Source organism: Euwallacea similis, chromosome 18 (assembly GCF_039881205.1).
Source record: "Euwallacea similis isolate ESF13 chromosome 18, ESF131.1, whole genome shotgun sequence".
In the NCBI taxonomy this organism is placed as follows: Eukaryota; Metazoa; Arthropoda; class Insecta; order Coleoptera; family Curculionidae; genus Euwallacea; species Euwallacea similis.
Window position 1 is genome coordinate 2793777 of NC_089626.1, and position 14933 is coordinate 2808709.

At 42.7% G+C, this 14933-nt stretch overlaps 1 protein-coding gene across 1 annotated transcript; it reads right to left on the reverse strand.

Moving 5' to 3' along the window:
- Nucleotides 1–261: 261 nt before the first annotated feature.
- Nucleotides 262–1061, reverse strand: LOC136414656 (endocuticle structural glycoprotein ABD-4-like). The gene is made up of 4 exons (XM_066398810.1): nt 975–1061; nt 758–909; nt 531–704; nt 262–478 (listed from the first exon to the last, which is right to left on the reverse strand). The coding sequence occupies exons 1-4, from the start codon at nt 993–995 to the stop codon at nt 286–288; spliced, it is 540 nt and encodes a 179-aa protein (XP_066254907.1). The 5' UTR covers nt 996–1061; the 3' UTR covers nt 262–285.
- Between the last annotated feature and the right edge of the window lie 13872 nt (nt 1062–14933).

Sequence of the window (14933 nt, forward strand, 5' to 3'; positions counted from 1 at the left end):
AATTTAAACTTACATTAAGATATTTTTAATAGGCAAATAAAAGGGGGGCCCCCGGATTTTGCGGCCCGAGATTAATCTCGGACATTAATGTTTATCTAAACGTCTGCTCTTTGCCTTTTGCTTTCTACACTTTTCGTGCGCGCCAGCCCTAAGGTCAGATTAAAGTAAATTGCAAGGAGTGAAGCACACTGTTTCTCATTAGAAGTGATATATACTTGAAAAATAATAAATAATAATAAGCCTCAAGAAGTCAGTTTCGGTGGGGGTAAAGTAACACACATGCCATCAGATAGTGGTAGACAGTTCGGTAGTCGGGGTCAACAAGGGCGATTGGCTTTGCACCAGATTTTGGACTTGCTGCCTCACCTGGGACTGCACTTGGGTTTGCACCTGTTGGTTGACAGCCCCTGCGAGCCCGGGAGGGGGTGTGGGTAGATGATCCCCTTCGGGCTGGAAGCCATTCTCGTCCGCCACATACCTAAAACCAACTCGTTAGTAACGCAGAAAAGGGTATGATGAAGGATCCCTACTTGACGCTGTAGACATGACCATCAGGTCCAGTGTAGCTGAAGCTGCCTTGAAGCACTAAAACGGTGTTGTTTCCATCGTCGCCTTCACTGCCGGTACTTCTGCCCTGCAAGGAGGGCGGGCCTTCTTTCAGGCTTCCAGACTCCTCTACTTTGATGCCGTTGCCAGTTTCGAAGCTGAAGAGGAAAAGTAGAGATGGTTGTCACTTTAGCTATGACAACGCACTAACCTGTAGCTAAAACCTCCATCTTCTTTGGTCTCAGCAGACTGGCTTACAATGGGGATAGGTGTGGAATTGACCCCCTGGGGTGCGAAACCTGTAGCTGGAGCATGCTCTTGAGGCCTGCCCAGGGCTGATGCCACCACTAGGGCCAAACTGAGCTGAAAATATTAATTTAAAAAAATTATCAAAACTCCCTTTTGGGGAGGCTGCTGGCAGATCTTACAAGGAAAACTGCAGGAGACATGGTAGGCACTGTTGCAAAGAACTATGAACTCTGAACTGTAGAATGTGTATTTTTATGCGAATTTATATATGTATGTACGACGCGGTGTCGTACCCAGTGGGATAATTGTTTGAGAACACACGACCTTCGGCCGTTTCGCACCTAGGACCGTAATCAATCAGGTAATAATGTTAGACAAATACAAGGTGATGTAAGTAGAAAGTGAGAATAGATCATACATTAGCAGTTTCTTCATCTCGTTTTGATTGGTTGCTTTGATAAATTAATGATATTTGTTAATTTCTTAGCTTTTTAAATAAACAAATTGGTTTACATGAGTCAAGATCTAAATACACGCATTTCACGCCCTTGGATCTCATTAACGACCTCATCTTCCTCAAGAGCGAATGGACTCAGTTTAAAAATCTCATTCAGAATTTGAAGTCTCAGAATTCAGATTAGGGAGAAAACTAAGAGAGAAAACAACGATGTCATAGGGAAAATTACAGGTTTTATAATCTCTCTTAGAAGTGTTAAAATGACCTTCTTTGCATAAACAATATACTCAAACTTCGGAGAGAAACGTAGTCATTTGCTTGGTGGTGCCGACTCAGCACCGTGTGTATTGTGGGTTGTCTAAGTACAATTGGGAATAACGTAAAATTGGTCGAGTTTACTTCGCAGAAATTCCTTCAGAAGCTGCACAGAAGATGAGTTTAAAGCTGTAAAAGTGGAGTTTTCAAGGATCTGATAAATCTCAGAATTGACTAAAGAGATGTCTAGGTTTACACCCAACATGGGTTTCACTATATATCAAAAGTTCGCAGTAGCTCGTACGTAATCCCCGGCTTGAAAACATGAAATTTAAAGTGACGATTTTAATCAACTGGAGGATATAACTCGTGCAAGACACGTGCCCATGGGGCTTTGACGCGTGTCCCCCGACACACTCTCCCCATAATTCCGGGGGTGGTTTCGCAAGGGTTTCGCGGTCCTCGCCACTTGTCAACTCCTCTTTCCCAAACTTCCTCTTATGCGACATAATGCATAATAATCGAGATCAGAAAAAAATAATTTCTCTTCGACTGTAAAGGTTTCCATAGAGCTGGGAAGCCCATATGGCCGAACGACTAACGGGGGGATTCGGTGATAACGAAGCCGATTACCTCGGCCTTAAGCCGCTTGCAGAATATACGTTTTTGAACATCCCCAAGCCGCTTTGGACCACCCTTATTAAGTTATTTTCACTCAAAGCTTGCGGCTGCCTCCGGATCAACCTGATTGGAGGTCCTGTATAATAATTGAGAGCAATATGAGGTTTGATGATTATTAGTGCCAATTAGATGCGTTATGCGAAGTCGGGGCATAATTGGCGGTTGTACGTAAATGGCCCGATCGTTATCTGAGATTTGCGTTCGCGTGAGGGATGTTCGGGTGGATTTAAAAAATAAATAAGCCTGAAAAGTAAATTCAGGTGAAAGGCGCTGGAGAATAAAAATGAGGAGAATAAAGCAGAAACTCGTGTGCAGGTATTAAGGTGTGAGACGTCGGTCGAGCGAGTTTCTGAGTGCTTTCGAAATATCAAAACCCGGACTCTTTAGGACCGTAAATTCGAATGTAATTGCTTGAACGTTGAACGAGAGCGAATTCGGTTTTCCGAGGAAATTAGAATCGAAAAGTAAAGCATATAAACCCTCGATAGTAAGCTGCAACAACGGCCCTTATTCATTCAACCGCTAATCAGAGGGCGCATCACTATCAAACAAAGTATGGCGAGGAGGTAATTATTTCAATTACAAGTATCTAACAGAGCATATAGGGATGGGGTTATCGATCCACGATAATGCCATGGGAAACTGTAATAAAATCTGATCGAGTGTTGGTCCAACATGGATTAGCGCATGGGCCGGCACGTGTTGCAGACGTGTGGGGATTCACGCGTGATAATCGCACTAACACGATACATTTTCCCTCGTTGATGTCGGGATTAGTCGTCCTGTAAAGACACTGAAGCGACAGATCGATCTTCATAAATGTCAGGATTAAGTGAGTGCCGATTGTGTCGGGCGAACACAATGTAATAATCACCCTTAAACCCTCTAATCATTAAATTACACTGAATCAACAATCATAATCAGCCTGAAAGTTCCGAGAGAAACGTACTCAATGGCTGGCGCTGCCGATCTAGTATTGGTATATAGAATGGAAGTGGGTAGTGTAAGTTACCCAAGACCAGTTGCATTTTAATCAGAATTCAAAGTGTTTCCACAGCGAAAGTTCTTACTGAAGTTGGTTTGAGACGCAATATCTCAGTAATAAGCAGCTTCTAAAAAATTTGCAGCTAAAAGGGTCATCCACCATTTAATCAAGATTTAATGAAAGTCTTAGTTGTAATTAAAATAACATAATTTTAGGACGTTAAAACCCCGTTTGAGCTTACATCGTAAGTTAATAAAGACGTGACATTATGCATGTAGCTCTCGATTGAACAGATTTTGCATTCTTTCCACTCGCAAAGCGCGTTCACCATTTAATTAAAACAACTGTAGGAATTTGCATTTGCTGTGGAGCTCGATGGAAGTGTCTCCACATCGTTTTCAACTAACATCATCATCGAACGAAACTTTACCCTTGGGCGGCGGTTTTCCAAACCAACAGTACATGTCCTCCGAAATTAAATCATTACGGACCATTAAGGGCGCGACTTACCCTAGTTACGTGAGGGGTAGTGAGAGTAATTTATAATCATTGCCGAAGTTTCTTAGATAAACTTGGCGTGGAGCGGATAGAATTAATAAGGCAGCGACAAATTCGGCATTAAAACAAACAAGAATGTTCAATTAAGCAGCCAGGGGGCGCGCATAAATCACCTTTAAAAATTCAAAGTGCATTAGCGCGGGTCCGCGCGTCCGGAACTGGAAACGGAAGCCGGAGCGTGCGTCCTAATGACGTAATACGGGGGCCTAAAGGCCCTTTTTTCTTCTTTCAGTCATCCTTCTCCAGTGTTTTATTGTTGTGCGTATTTGTTGGAAAGCCAGACATTTTTGCTCGACTGTTGGCGGTTGTTGGGAACTGTGTAAGAGCAACAACGCTCCGAGCCAGTTTACGAGGTATATAGACGGCTACAGGAGGGAAACTACGTGAAAATGACGCATAATAGGGAAAACACGTGTAACTTCCTAGGGGGCCAACGTGGTGGCACGGCCTTATCGGCGGCTGTCCGTCAACGGTGGCGAGACAATGGCGACGGAGTAATGGAGCGGAACCTGACGATAGCTGCCGCCAACGCCAGAAACACACTTAGTCGCTGTCAACGCGAAACGACACCACCGCTCCCCGTTTTCTGGAACAAAACATCCCTCGACGACGACGGCCCAAACAACCTGCCTGCAACCGTCATCGATCTAACTAAAGGGTTAGCCCTAAGGGATAACCCGCGTTTAGCTGGAATTCATCAAATTTTTGCCGCATATCAACTCGTCAAATTGCCATCAGATGTGTTTCTCTGAAGATATATTACCTGTGTATAGCTCAATTTTAGGGATTTTAAGGAAACGGCATACTAATCAATCTATAATTAATCGAAGTAATAACGCTTGGATGATTTTATGCGGTGATATCAATTTTACATATTGATGTTTTATGATTGGCCATCAGCGGTCAACTTTCTGGATAAAATGGTGACTAAGCTTAATCGGCATTTGATGGAAATTAAACAATAAGAAGGCTAGATCCAAGCACTCCCCATAGGTGTCGCCAGGCGAGATGTAATGCGGACATGCTTATATTGAAGACAATTTTCAGAGTTCAGTTGTCAATATCTCAAGAATGAGTGGAGCAATCTGCTTCGAAAGTACATTAAATAAATCGTCTGGGTCAGCCCTAGAAGGCTGCGCGATCTGAGGTTTAATATGTCTTTTAATTTCTGAGATGCGGGGTCACTTTCCATGGCTATTGTCGCGAATCTGAAGTAAAGGTGCTTCAAATCGCATTTGCGCGAAATCCAAAATGAGATTTGCAGGTCAGATAGAGAACTTATATCAATCTATTAGACCTTTTTGTATGTATTCTTGTATTTAATATCTTATATAAGGCCTCCCGAAATAAGACGCCTTTAATCAAACATTCTTTGAACAAAAACGTGGGGCCGCAAACTCTGCGCCACTGAAATATACCTACGGGGTGGCTCAACCTCAAGACTCACCATCGAGTTGATCTCGGAAACAGTAATTTGTTCAGTGTTTAACAAAAGAGCGCTTTGAGATGGCAAAAATTTCCAGTAGCTCTGGAAATATCCGGAAAAAGCGAACATTTGTAAAACAGTTTTTATTAAGCATTTCCTGACCTTCGGGGAAATATTTTGAAACTATAATGCTTTGCTAGTGGCACTTATTTTCACCTATAAAACGGCTCCATAAGATTTTATATTCGATTTTACGCCGCTATGAGTTATGAATTGTTGGCTTGGCATCCCAAACATAATTGTTACATAAAACCAACAAATGCGTATATTTGTATGAAAATAGCAGTATCAACTATTAACTCTTTCGTTTTCTCTAATACACTCTATTGTCTCTATAAGTTATCCTTTGTTACTTCTCTATACCACATATACATACATATACGAAAAATATTCGAATCGCATATGCCCAAATTCCGTCCCATACCCGGCCCGAAAACACGTTTTAAGGGACATTTTAAACTCACATTTACCCTAAGCAGTGCACGTGAACGTCGAAGGGTCCCAGGACACGAACAATAGACTCTGTACAAAGCAGTAGACCCCAAACAACCATCAACGGCAAATCCAGGGAATCGACCCCCAAAGATTCGAATGGTCGACTGGAATGTGTCGAGATTTTTGCACACCTGGACTGCCCGATTTGAGACGGGGTGATTGTTGCGTATAATTTTGTGCCCTTCGGAACATAATACGTTAGAGGAGGACGTGAGTATTTATTCCTGGGGCTTTTCAGTCGATCGGAATGTTATGTCGAGGTTGGTTCTCAAAATGGTATACTCTCCAAGGTTCCCGAACTAAATGGTTGTGTATGCAATGATTATAGGAAATACGTAATTGCTTTCTCACATCTCAATTTAGGCTTAAGGTTATTTTCTGACTGGTTATTCAATCAGCGGGGCCAATTATGGTTAATATGGTCCAATCAGATTTTATGATACGTCTAATAGGATAATTGAATGTGCTGGAGTTTAAGTTTGGGGCATCGTTTGTTGACAGTAATGATCCCATGGAAAAGAAGCGAAGAGACAATTTTCGATTTCAGGGAAATTGTGGGTCTTCGAACTCGAGAATCGTGCCCGAGCATACGCATTCAAATATCAGTGTCGATCCACCTCCAGAATCTTCAATTCACATCTCGGGGATTGGTTTTTTAACGAATTTATGGTACTCATAAGAAATATCCTGCTTTTACTGCTAAAACTCTGATTTACCACCATATTGTCTAAGTAGTAAAGTAAGTCCCGAGTGCAGGTGACACGTACGTCAATATCCAGTCCTCAGTGACGCGCATGTACCAGAAAAGGATGGGTATATGCTACCTATAGTAGTTGATATTGGATTTGAGTCATAAGTGGATGACTAGTGGTGCCAAATGAGAACTTTAGTGGACAAAATTAGATAGATATTTTTCTTCAATTTTCAGTGTTTAATATTACATGATTCTGGTGACGAATCAAATTTTCTGTGTTAAAATACCAGACAACTTTTTTACGTGAACTATTGTTTAAATAGAAAACGGAAAAATCATTTGTCGATTTATTGATAATTATTACTAAAATGATAATACCATTACTACTCAAGAATCCGCGACCCAGGTGCAGAACTGCCCTAATTTGTATATTTTCCATTTTATCTCAAGCCGAAATGGAAAGTTAGATACGACATAATCCCGCTAACGAGAATCCGTAGAAGAATCGTCTCGACAAAAGTTCATGTTTTCAACTGCGTGGCGCTAGTTAAGCCTCAAAAATAATATCTTTTTCGGCGAACGCCCGTGATTCTCCATTTCCTGAGCTTATTAGACGGATCGCACGTCTGCATTCTTATGTGGAGATTACGTTGACTTAAATGCTAATAAACATGTCTTTTCAATGTGCCAGGGTCTTTTTTCTCCCCGCCTGCCAAAGCATGTTTTCTGCTTGAGCATTATAATAGTTTGTCAGTGGCAGCAAAACTCTTCTTTTTTTTAAATATTTTTTTATAAGAACCAAAAATCACACACACATGAACCATTAACCGACGTTCTCGTATTTTAGTGCTGATCCGACAGCTTGTCTAGGCCGTCGAGATTTACCGCCCCGATTCCGAAAATCGCTAAGGGCCGATTTACCTGTCTTTCCTGGAACTCGAAGGGCTTTTTTAGGCCGAATTTTCGAAGAATGGCCGAATTTCGAAACAATGAATGGGCTTAAACCCCTCGCGGTGACTTCAAAGCTTCTCTCGATACGTATCCCGCTGACAGGGTATTAGTGCAGGGACCATATAGGGAGGTCACATATCCCTGTCCTTTTTTATTAGCTATATATTTTTGGGAAGGGTGCGAAATTCGAGCGGATTAAGGAAATGTTTGGCAAATATTTTATCGGGGGATTCTTATTATAGTTTAAAAACTGATTTGGGACGTACATCCACACTGCCTGGTGCCTCGCTTGAGGGGAATTTGAGGTAGCGACAAATGGCAAAAGATAAATGAGAGAAAATGGCTACTTGACTGTCACGTGACGTTTCCGAAACCTACGGACTGGCCTAGTCCGATAATTGAAAACTGCAAAGATTGAGTCGACGCCTGGTGGGCAAAACACGAACTGCAGAAAGCGACTAATGATTTGACAAGAAATTATTGGCGGATTTGTTTTATGTAATACTGACTTGACAATACTATTCGGTTGTTTATGTTTTACAGCAACCTGATTGGTGGCAAATTTCCCTATTGGCAAGTTCAAAAATTAATGCGACATTTCATACGTCATACCCTTGAAGTTACCGCGGAGCCGCATAAATCCAAAAGATCTAAAAAATATCTCAAACTTTGAAGCGACTGCAAGTATTGGAGGTAGGTACTTAATTACGTGCTTTGCTCTCATCAATGGCATCTGCGTCATCAATAAAAATCCCCAAACCAAAACAAAGAGATCGAAAATCCGAACAAGAAGGGCGCACAAGACATCGTCCAGGTGGTTCGCCGCCATTGTGATGCAAATGACCCCAGGTGCGCAGGGCGGGCGTAGGGCAAGGGAGCCCCGCGGGGCCGGGGTCCCCGTATATGTCGCACGGAAGCCTTCTTCGTGTGGTCCTTCATCTGAGATTTTTATTTCTCTCGGACAGAATATTAATTTATAGTCTCCGGTTTTCGAGCTGATATATCACGTACAGGGCTGGGCTCGGCTAGTTGGGGGGAGGCGGATTTAACTGCCTAAAAGGCCCTGATCTCCGGTAACGATGCCTTATCTATTCATGTAAGTTTTTTCTAGTTGAGCTGGTTCTATTTATCATATAAAGCGTATGTACTATATGGTAATTCGGTGTTTTGGTCCGTCGAGATTTCCGGATTTCAGTCCCTGTGATTCCCTGTTTTGCCACGTGCATTAACAGTTATTAATAGGAAAAAATTCGAATCATAGAGCTACTCTAAACTCCGAATATCTTGCCGTGACAAAAAGCCTTTCTTCGCCACTTGGGCGGAATTCTTTTCTCCTGGAACTGTGGATCTGTTTTTTCTATGGCCATTAGCCAGAAAGAATAAAACAGATACACGTAATTAAGCACATTAGCCGTACCCGGAGACAATGGGCGGGCTAATGAAATTGGCACATTCCGGAGTCGCGCAAGAACGTGCCGACCGACTCTCTTAATTACCGGAGTCGAGAATGGCTCCGGCGGCGCAAAAGTTCCCTTCATTTAATTACCCGGAATAATTGTCAAGCCTTGTTAGTTCTCGGGTTAGTTCGAGATACACCATTTGCTTTTACCTTTGGACCGAGTTTTCTCCGGTGCGGATGACAACTCCGGCTTTCGAGAACCGCCCCTCCGGAGTTACCCCGGAGTTTGGCTATTATTTATGCCCTAAGAGCTCCAATAAAACTTTTTTGGCGAATAAGGCAGTTGCATTGAATTTGCGTCTAAAATCAGAAACATTCAATCACCTCCGAAGATCCCAATTAGTCTGAAACGAGCGCTCGCTTTACCAGAACAAAACAATATGTCATAATTAAGTTACCACCATCTTGAAAAGACATCATGCATTTTGGGCCGCCATCTTGATTAGCCGTCAAGAGGAAATATACCACTAATTCTAACATTGAAAATGTGATGTGCGCAAAAGTTATAGTAAGACGTGCACTGTGTCGTCATCTTGAAGAAAAAATATGCGTATGCCGCCATCTTGGTGCACGTTAAAGGAGCTTCGATTTGACCCGTGGTTCATGTTCGGATTAAAGACTAAAACATCGTAGAATTTTCGCAAACATTACATGTCGCGGACATGTTCTGTAATAATACGGTTGTAAGTGGTAAATCTTAGAAATATTGCAGATAGTATTTGAGGTTTTCAAAATGTTCGCCATTTTAAACATGTGTCAAAATTGTAATTTTTACAGATTTTTCGACACGTTAGTATGAGGAAACCCTGAAACTCGTTTTTAAGCTCATTTCAGTGTCATCTCTAAAAATCGAATTTTTGAACTCCTCCGGCTGGAACATCGCCGCGAGAGTATAGTGCAAAATGGCTGTATAGAGGGCGCTTTTTTAAAAATGATCTTAAATTTGGAGAACTACTCTAACATAAATTCCTGCACATGACATCATTCTGCATGCTCCATTATTCTCAATACCAAAAAATATAGCTAAATATCATGACGCATTTGGAATGTTGCTGCAGACATGCGCAAAACATTTTTAACTGTAAAACTGTCCAACCGACAATCTATTAACCAGAAGAAAAACATCTCCCAGCAAGCAATATAACCCAAAACTAACCCGTCCAGTTGACGTTCCAGATGTAACACGTAACGTAAACCGTTCCCGCATCCAATCTGAAGATGAAAGAGTGGGGAAGCGAAACGCGACCACGCCCACCAATCGAAGGCGGTCGTCCGCGTGTGACGCCTTGACGTCACACGTGACACTAGCGCCACGCGCGCACTTTCGCGAACTATCGAAGATGACGGTCCGGCTATGCGGCGTTTGGATGTTTTCGCGCGGTGGAGAGTTTATGGTCAAATACGGCTCTCACTCTTTCTCATTCTTTCTGGTTCGGTTTTTTTCTGCTTTTTTAGGATGGTAGTTAAGGCGTGAAAAATTGCCTTGTACATTAGGTAATTGTCGAAGGAGGTTTATTGAACTGGGAAAGGTTTATAGATCTTGGTTAAGAAGCTCTAAGTTGAGATAGTGCAGTTGAAGGGATTCCCATAGAAAGGGTCCATTCATTTCACATTCCCAACTTACGGCAACTAAACACCCGGTTGTTGCAAGTGCGCTTATGACGTCATAAATGTTGCAACCCGAGCACATTGCGATGAGAGTTAACCTAACCCCCTCTGTCACTTGGTTAGATCTGTCAGTGTCAAACCTCATAAAAACACGTGTGATCTGCCCTTTTTGAATCGCCTGCCTTCATCGCGTATGGGGCGGGCTACCTATATGGCCTCTCATTGGAAAAGTTGCTTTAAAAAAATGTCTTAATATTCGTCTAATCAGACTTTCTAATTAAGAAAAACATTTTAGAATTGGAAAGTTTCTCGCGTAGGACCATCGCGAAACCAAGAAAACGGGGAGTGTGCGATCGTTTAGGACCGACCAACCCTCGCGACCTAAATGCCCGACCAATCACTGCTTAGAACAAAAGAATACACTCGGGGTGAAAAGTGTTGCGCCCCCCAACTTCCACCGTTGATCAGCTTCGAGACGGCCGGTCGGGGTTCGAGTACAGTCAACTACAAAACCATTTTAAGAGGTCGTTTCACGTGTCGCTATTTGGCGACCGTTTTACGAGCGCTCCGTTAAGATGGCGACGGAATTTTTTGGCAGGTGACAAAATCGTCACCCGTCAAAACCGCCATTTTGATTAATGCGGCAGGGCGGAGTGATAAAAGATCGAGACCTGCCTCATTGAAATTCACAATAAAAGAGCCATTTAGAGCGTTTGTAGAGGCAAGTGTAAATGTTATTATTATCAAGGCGTAAAATCCCGAATCGGTATTCATGGACGTACAACAATGGAGCCGAATACATCATCGCCACCACTAACCCTTGTGCAGCGGTCGTCCTTTTTTCTATTTACGCTACGTGTGTAAGAATGACAATATTATTATGGTAATGGCATTAAGTGTGTATCGCAGACAATGAGACCAACCTGTTGATTCCGTTTTACGGACAACAAAATTATTTGATAACAAATAATGGCACAAAGGAGCCCGGCGGTCGGCGTGCGCGACGCTTTTTGTTCTCTCTCGTTTCTGTGGCCTTTTCGAGTTTTCGAGCCGAAGGAACTATGGAGTTTTGCGGCTTTTAAAGGCCACTTTTCATTGATAAAAATTGGATTTTTGAGGACGGAAATGCCATGAACAACCTGGAAAATGGCGGACGGCTGCTTTTGTTTTTAAGACACTCGATCTCGATGAGTATTAAATCTAAGGCGCAGTCCGAAGGAAGTTGAATGGGTCTGTCACTCATGTGTCAACCTATCAACCATATACTGCGTTATCTTGGGGAAATGTCTGAAGGCTCACCGCCATCTTGCCGCTCCCGTGGCATGGTTTCCCTATTGCTGTAGCAACACTGTTGTCATAGCAATAGGTCAGTCAAGATGGCATGTCGCCATCTTGACGACGCAATAGATTCTCCAAGTGCTCTTCGCCATCTTCAAATATGTATCTATTCCTGACATATCGAGAAATAAATATTTGACCACCCTTACATCGACCGAATAGAGATGTCCCTATCTTGAAACGCTCTGGAGGCCACATCTAAATTGTAAGGAGGTCAACGAAAAGGTTTTCAATTTTACGATTCTGACATTTCATTCCTTTGCAGGACTACGTAGTCGCAGCAGCCATCTTGGGGAAGAACCGCTTTGTTTTTGCGGCCGCCATCTTGATGGAGCTCGTTCGATAGCGAAATGGAATTGGAAGAGCAGGTTAGCCTGCAACGATAATTTTCTGAATTTTTCTCCCTTTAAAACAGAGAGTTAAATCGGGCACACAGGCAGCTGTGATTGTGATGACTCCTGATGGATGATCTTTTGGAGTGGCTGTAAACCGAGGGATTCAAGGTAGGCGCATGCGCTGACGACGGACAGGTGATGGTACTGGAAGGGGGCTGTGAGGCGATTTTTTTATTTCCCTAAATTTCGAGCTGAAAATTCCTTATATTGCCATAAATGTGTCCCAAAAATTGCCGAGATCTTGGGAAATTTCCCTGTTCCGGTGATGCATTAACCGGAAACGATTAGTATGAAATGACCGTTTTTATGGCCGATCGATTGGCCATAAAAACATTGGCGGTCAAGATTCCGGCCTTTGGGACCCCATGTTAGTGTCAAAGAGACTTAACTAGAAGAGAATTCCTGCTCGATGTTGTTGCAAATTGATATTACGGGTCTGATCGCGACGGTTATCAGGCACTTTTTCAGAAACTCACTACTCCTCGTGTTTCCGAGATATCGGGGCTTAAATTTTGAAAAATGGCGTAGAGTGCGTTTCCTCTGACTTCTGAGGAGAAAAATGGCTTGTTAAACCATCTGCCGAAAATTTGCCCTTTTATTACCACAGATCTAGAGGAAAGTGGTTTTCGTAGCCGTCTCTCTCCACTGAGAGGGACTTTATGCTTGTTTTGATACGAAGGATCCAAACGAGCCCGGGGCTTAAATCTTTACCTCAAAACCTGAAAAATCTCGAAATTTTCCTGAACATTTCTGAAAGGGGCGGGGGGGTGCTTACTTTTGAGCTTAAGCGTTAATATCTCGGTAACTGGTCGTGACCTAAGTTTGCAAAAAACATTTGAAATTACGATCCTCCCGACGAGTTTCACCCGAGCCTGCAAAAACCGAGTCGTGAACCTCTTTTGGTTCCTTCCTACAGGATCACTTTAGTGCGGCAAGTATTTCGTCATTATTTCATTGGGGAAACTTATAGTTCTCCTTTCGTCTTTCAGAACATGATTTCTGGCCTCAAAAAAGCAAACAATTCCAGCTTTAGTGGCGCAATCAATCTGGATAGAAAGTCCCCTCTTCGACACTAACATGGGGTCCCAAAGGCCGGAATCTTGACCGCTAATATTTTTATGGTCGATCGAAGATACTACGGTCCATTTCTACTAATCGTTTCCGGCCATGCATCACCGGGATCGGTACTGGGATGGGCGCAAAGGAAATATTTATGAATTTTTCTCCACGTATACACGTCCCTTGAAACGAGGTCGAATATTAAAAAGCTGATGCTTGCACAATTAAGCAGCCGCACAAAACCCCTCTCGAAACCGATATAATAAAGCCATTGAAAATAGCCAATCCACCCCCTTTAAGCCTCAAAAACCACTTGAGAAATAGTTCAAATGAGTCATATATTCATTTGCGTGTAACTTTTAATAACCATCATCGGATGGGGGTCCGCCGAAGGGTTAATTAATCCCTCCGAACTCGAGTTGTCATGGTCGCAAAATAATTGTCGCCGTAGAGCCTATGTAACCCTTCGGTTAGGGTTCATACCTACATAAATCGATTATATTAGGACATTTACGTTGGTCAAATATACATATAGGGCGTCCCATTAAGACCGGTTTTTAAAAATTGAAAAAACGCAATGTTTGTTTGAAAAGTTCAGATGTTTCTTCTGCAATAAAGAGTATAGATATGGAGGTCATTGATGGAACACAACATCCGATGGTTTCCTCGCGACACATGGCACTAGTTGAATTTTTTGACGAAATTTTCGAAGTCATTTTAGCACGGTGACGGCTTAATTTCATCAATGACGCGTTGAATCTCATCTTTCAGTAGAGGAATTGTTCTTGGGTTATTGGCATACTCCTTCCCTTTCAAAAAACGAAAGAAAAAAAAATCCAACGGCATCAAATCGCATGATCGCGGTGGCCACATCACATCGCCGTGGCGCGTGATAGCTCTCCCTTGAAATTCCGTCTTCAACAATTCCATTGTTTCGTTTGCTGTGTGGCAAGTCGCGTCGTCTTATTGAAACCACACGTCTATGAGATCCATTGCAGCAGTTTGAGTCCAGAAATTTTTTAAAATTATCTCACGGTAACGATTGCCGTTGATGGTGGCCGCATTGCCAGCTGCATTCTCGAAGAAGAACGCTCCAATCGCTCCGCTAACCCAAAATGCGCATCAAACAATGACTCGCGGTGAATGCATGGGACGTTATGTTTTCGGGTCTCCAAATGCGATAACTGTGTCTGTTGACATAGCCATCATGTCGGAAATGCGCCTCATCAGCGCAGATGATTTTTTTCGAAAAATCATCATTCACTTATTGTTGCTCTAACATTTGTGAGCGGGCATGGTCTGCTGGCTTTAAACGTTGTCAGCTGAATCTCGTAAGCTAAGTAAATGCAGATCTTTAGTGAAAATTCTCTGTAAACTGCTTCGTGAACCTCCTAATTGCTGAGAATGATGGTGAATCGAGGTACGAAGATTCTGGTCAACGCTCTCACTAATTGCTGCAATGTTTTCATTAGACCGAGCTGGACGATCACGGACAGGTCTCTTCTGGGTCCGAACCGATCCAAGCGCTTCAAATTTCTCGATTAATCGGACCATTGTGTTGCAAGAATGTGCGTTATGGTGACCGAAAAATCCACGTCATATTCGAATCCTCTCCGCGAAACTCGCACCATTTTGGTAGCGGACTTTCACCGTTTCAATGCGTCGTGCATCCGTGTAATTCCCCTTAACTTAACCTCAATGTTTACACCTGACAGCT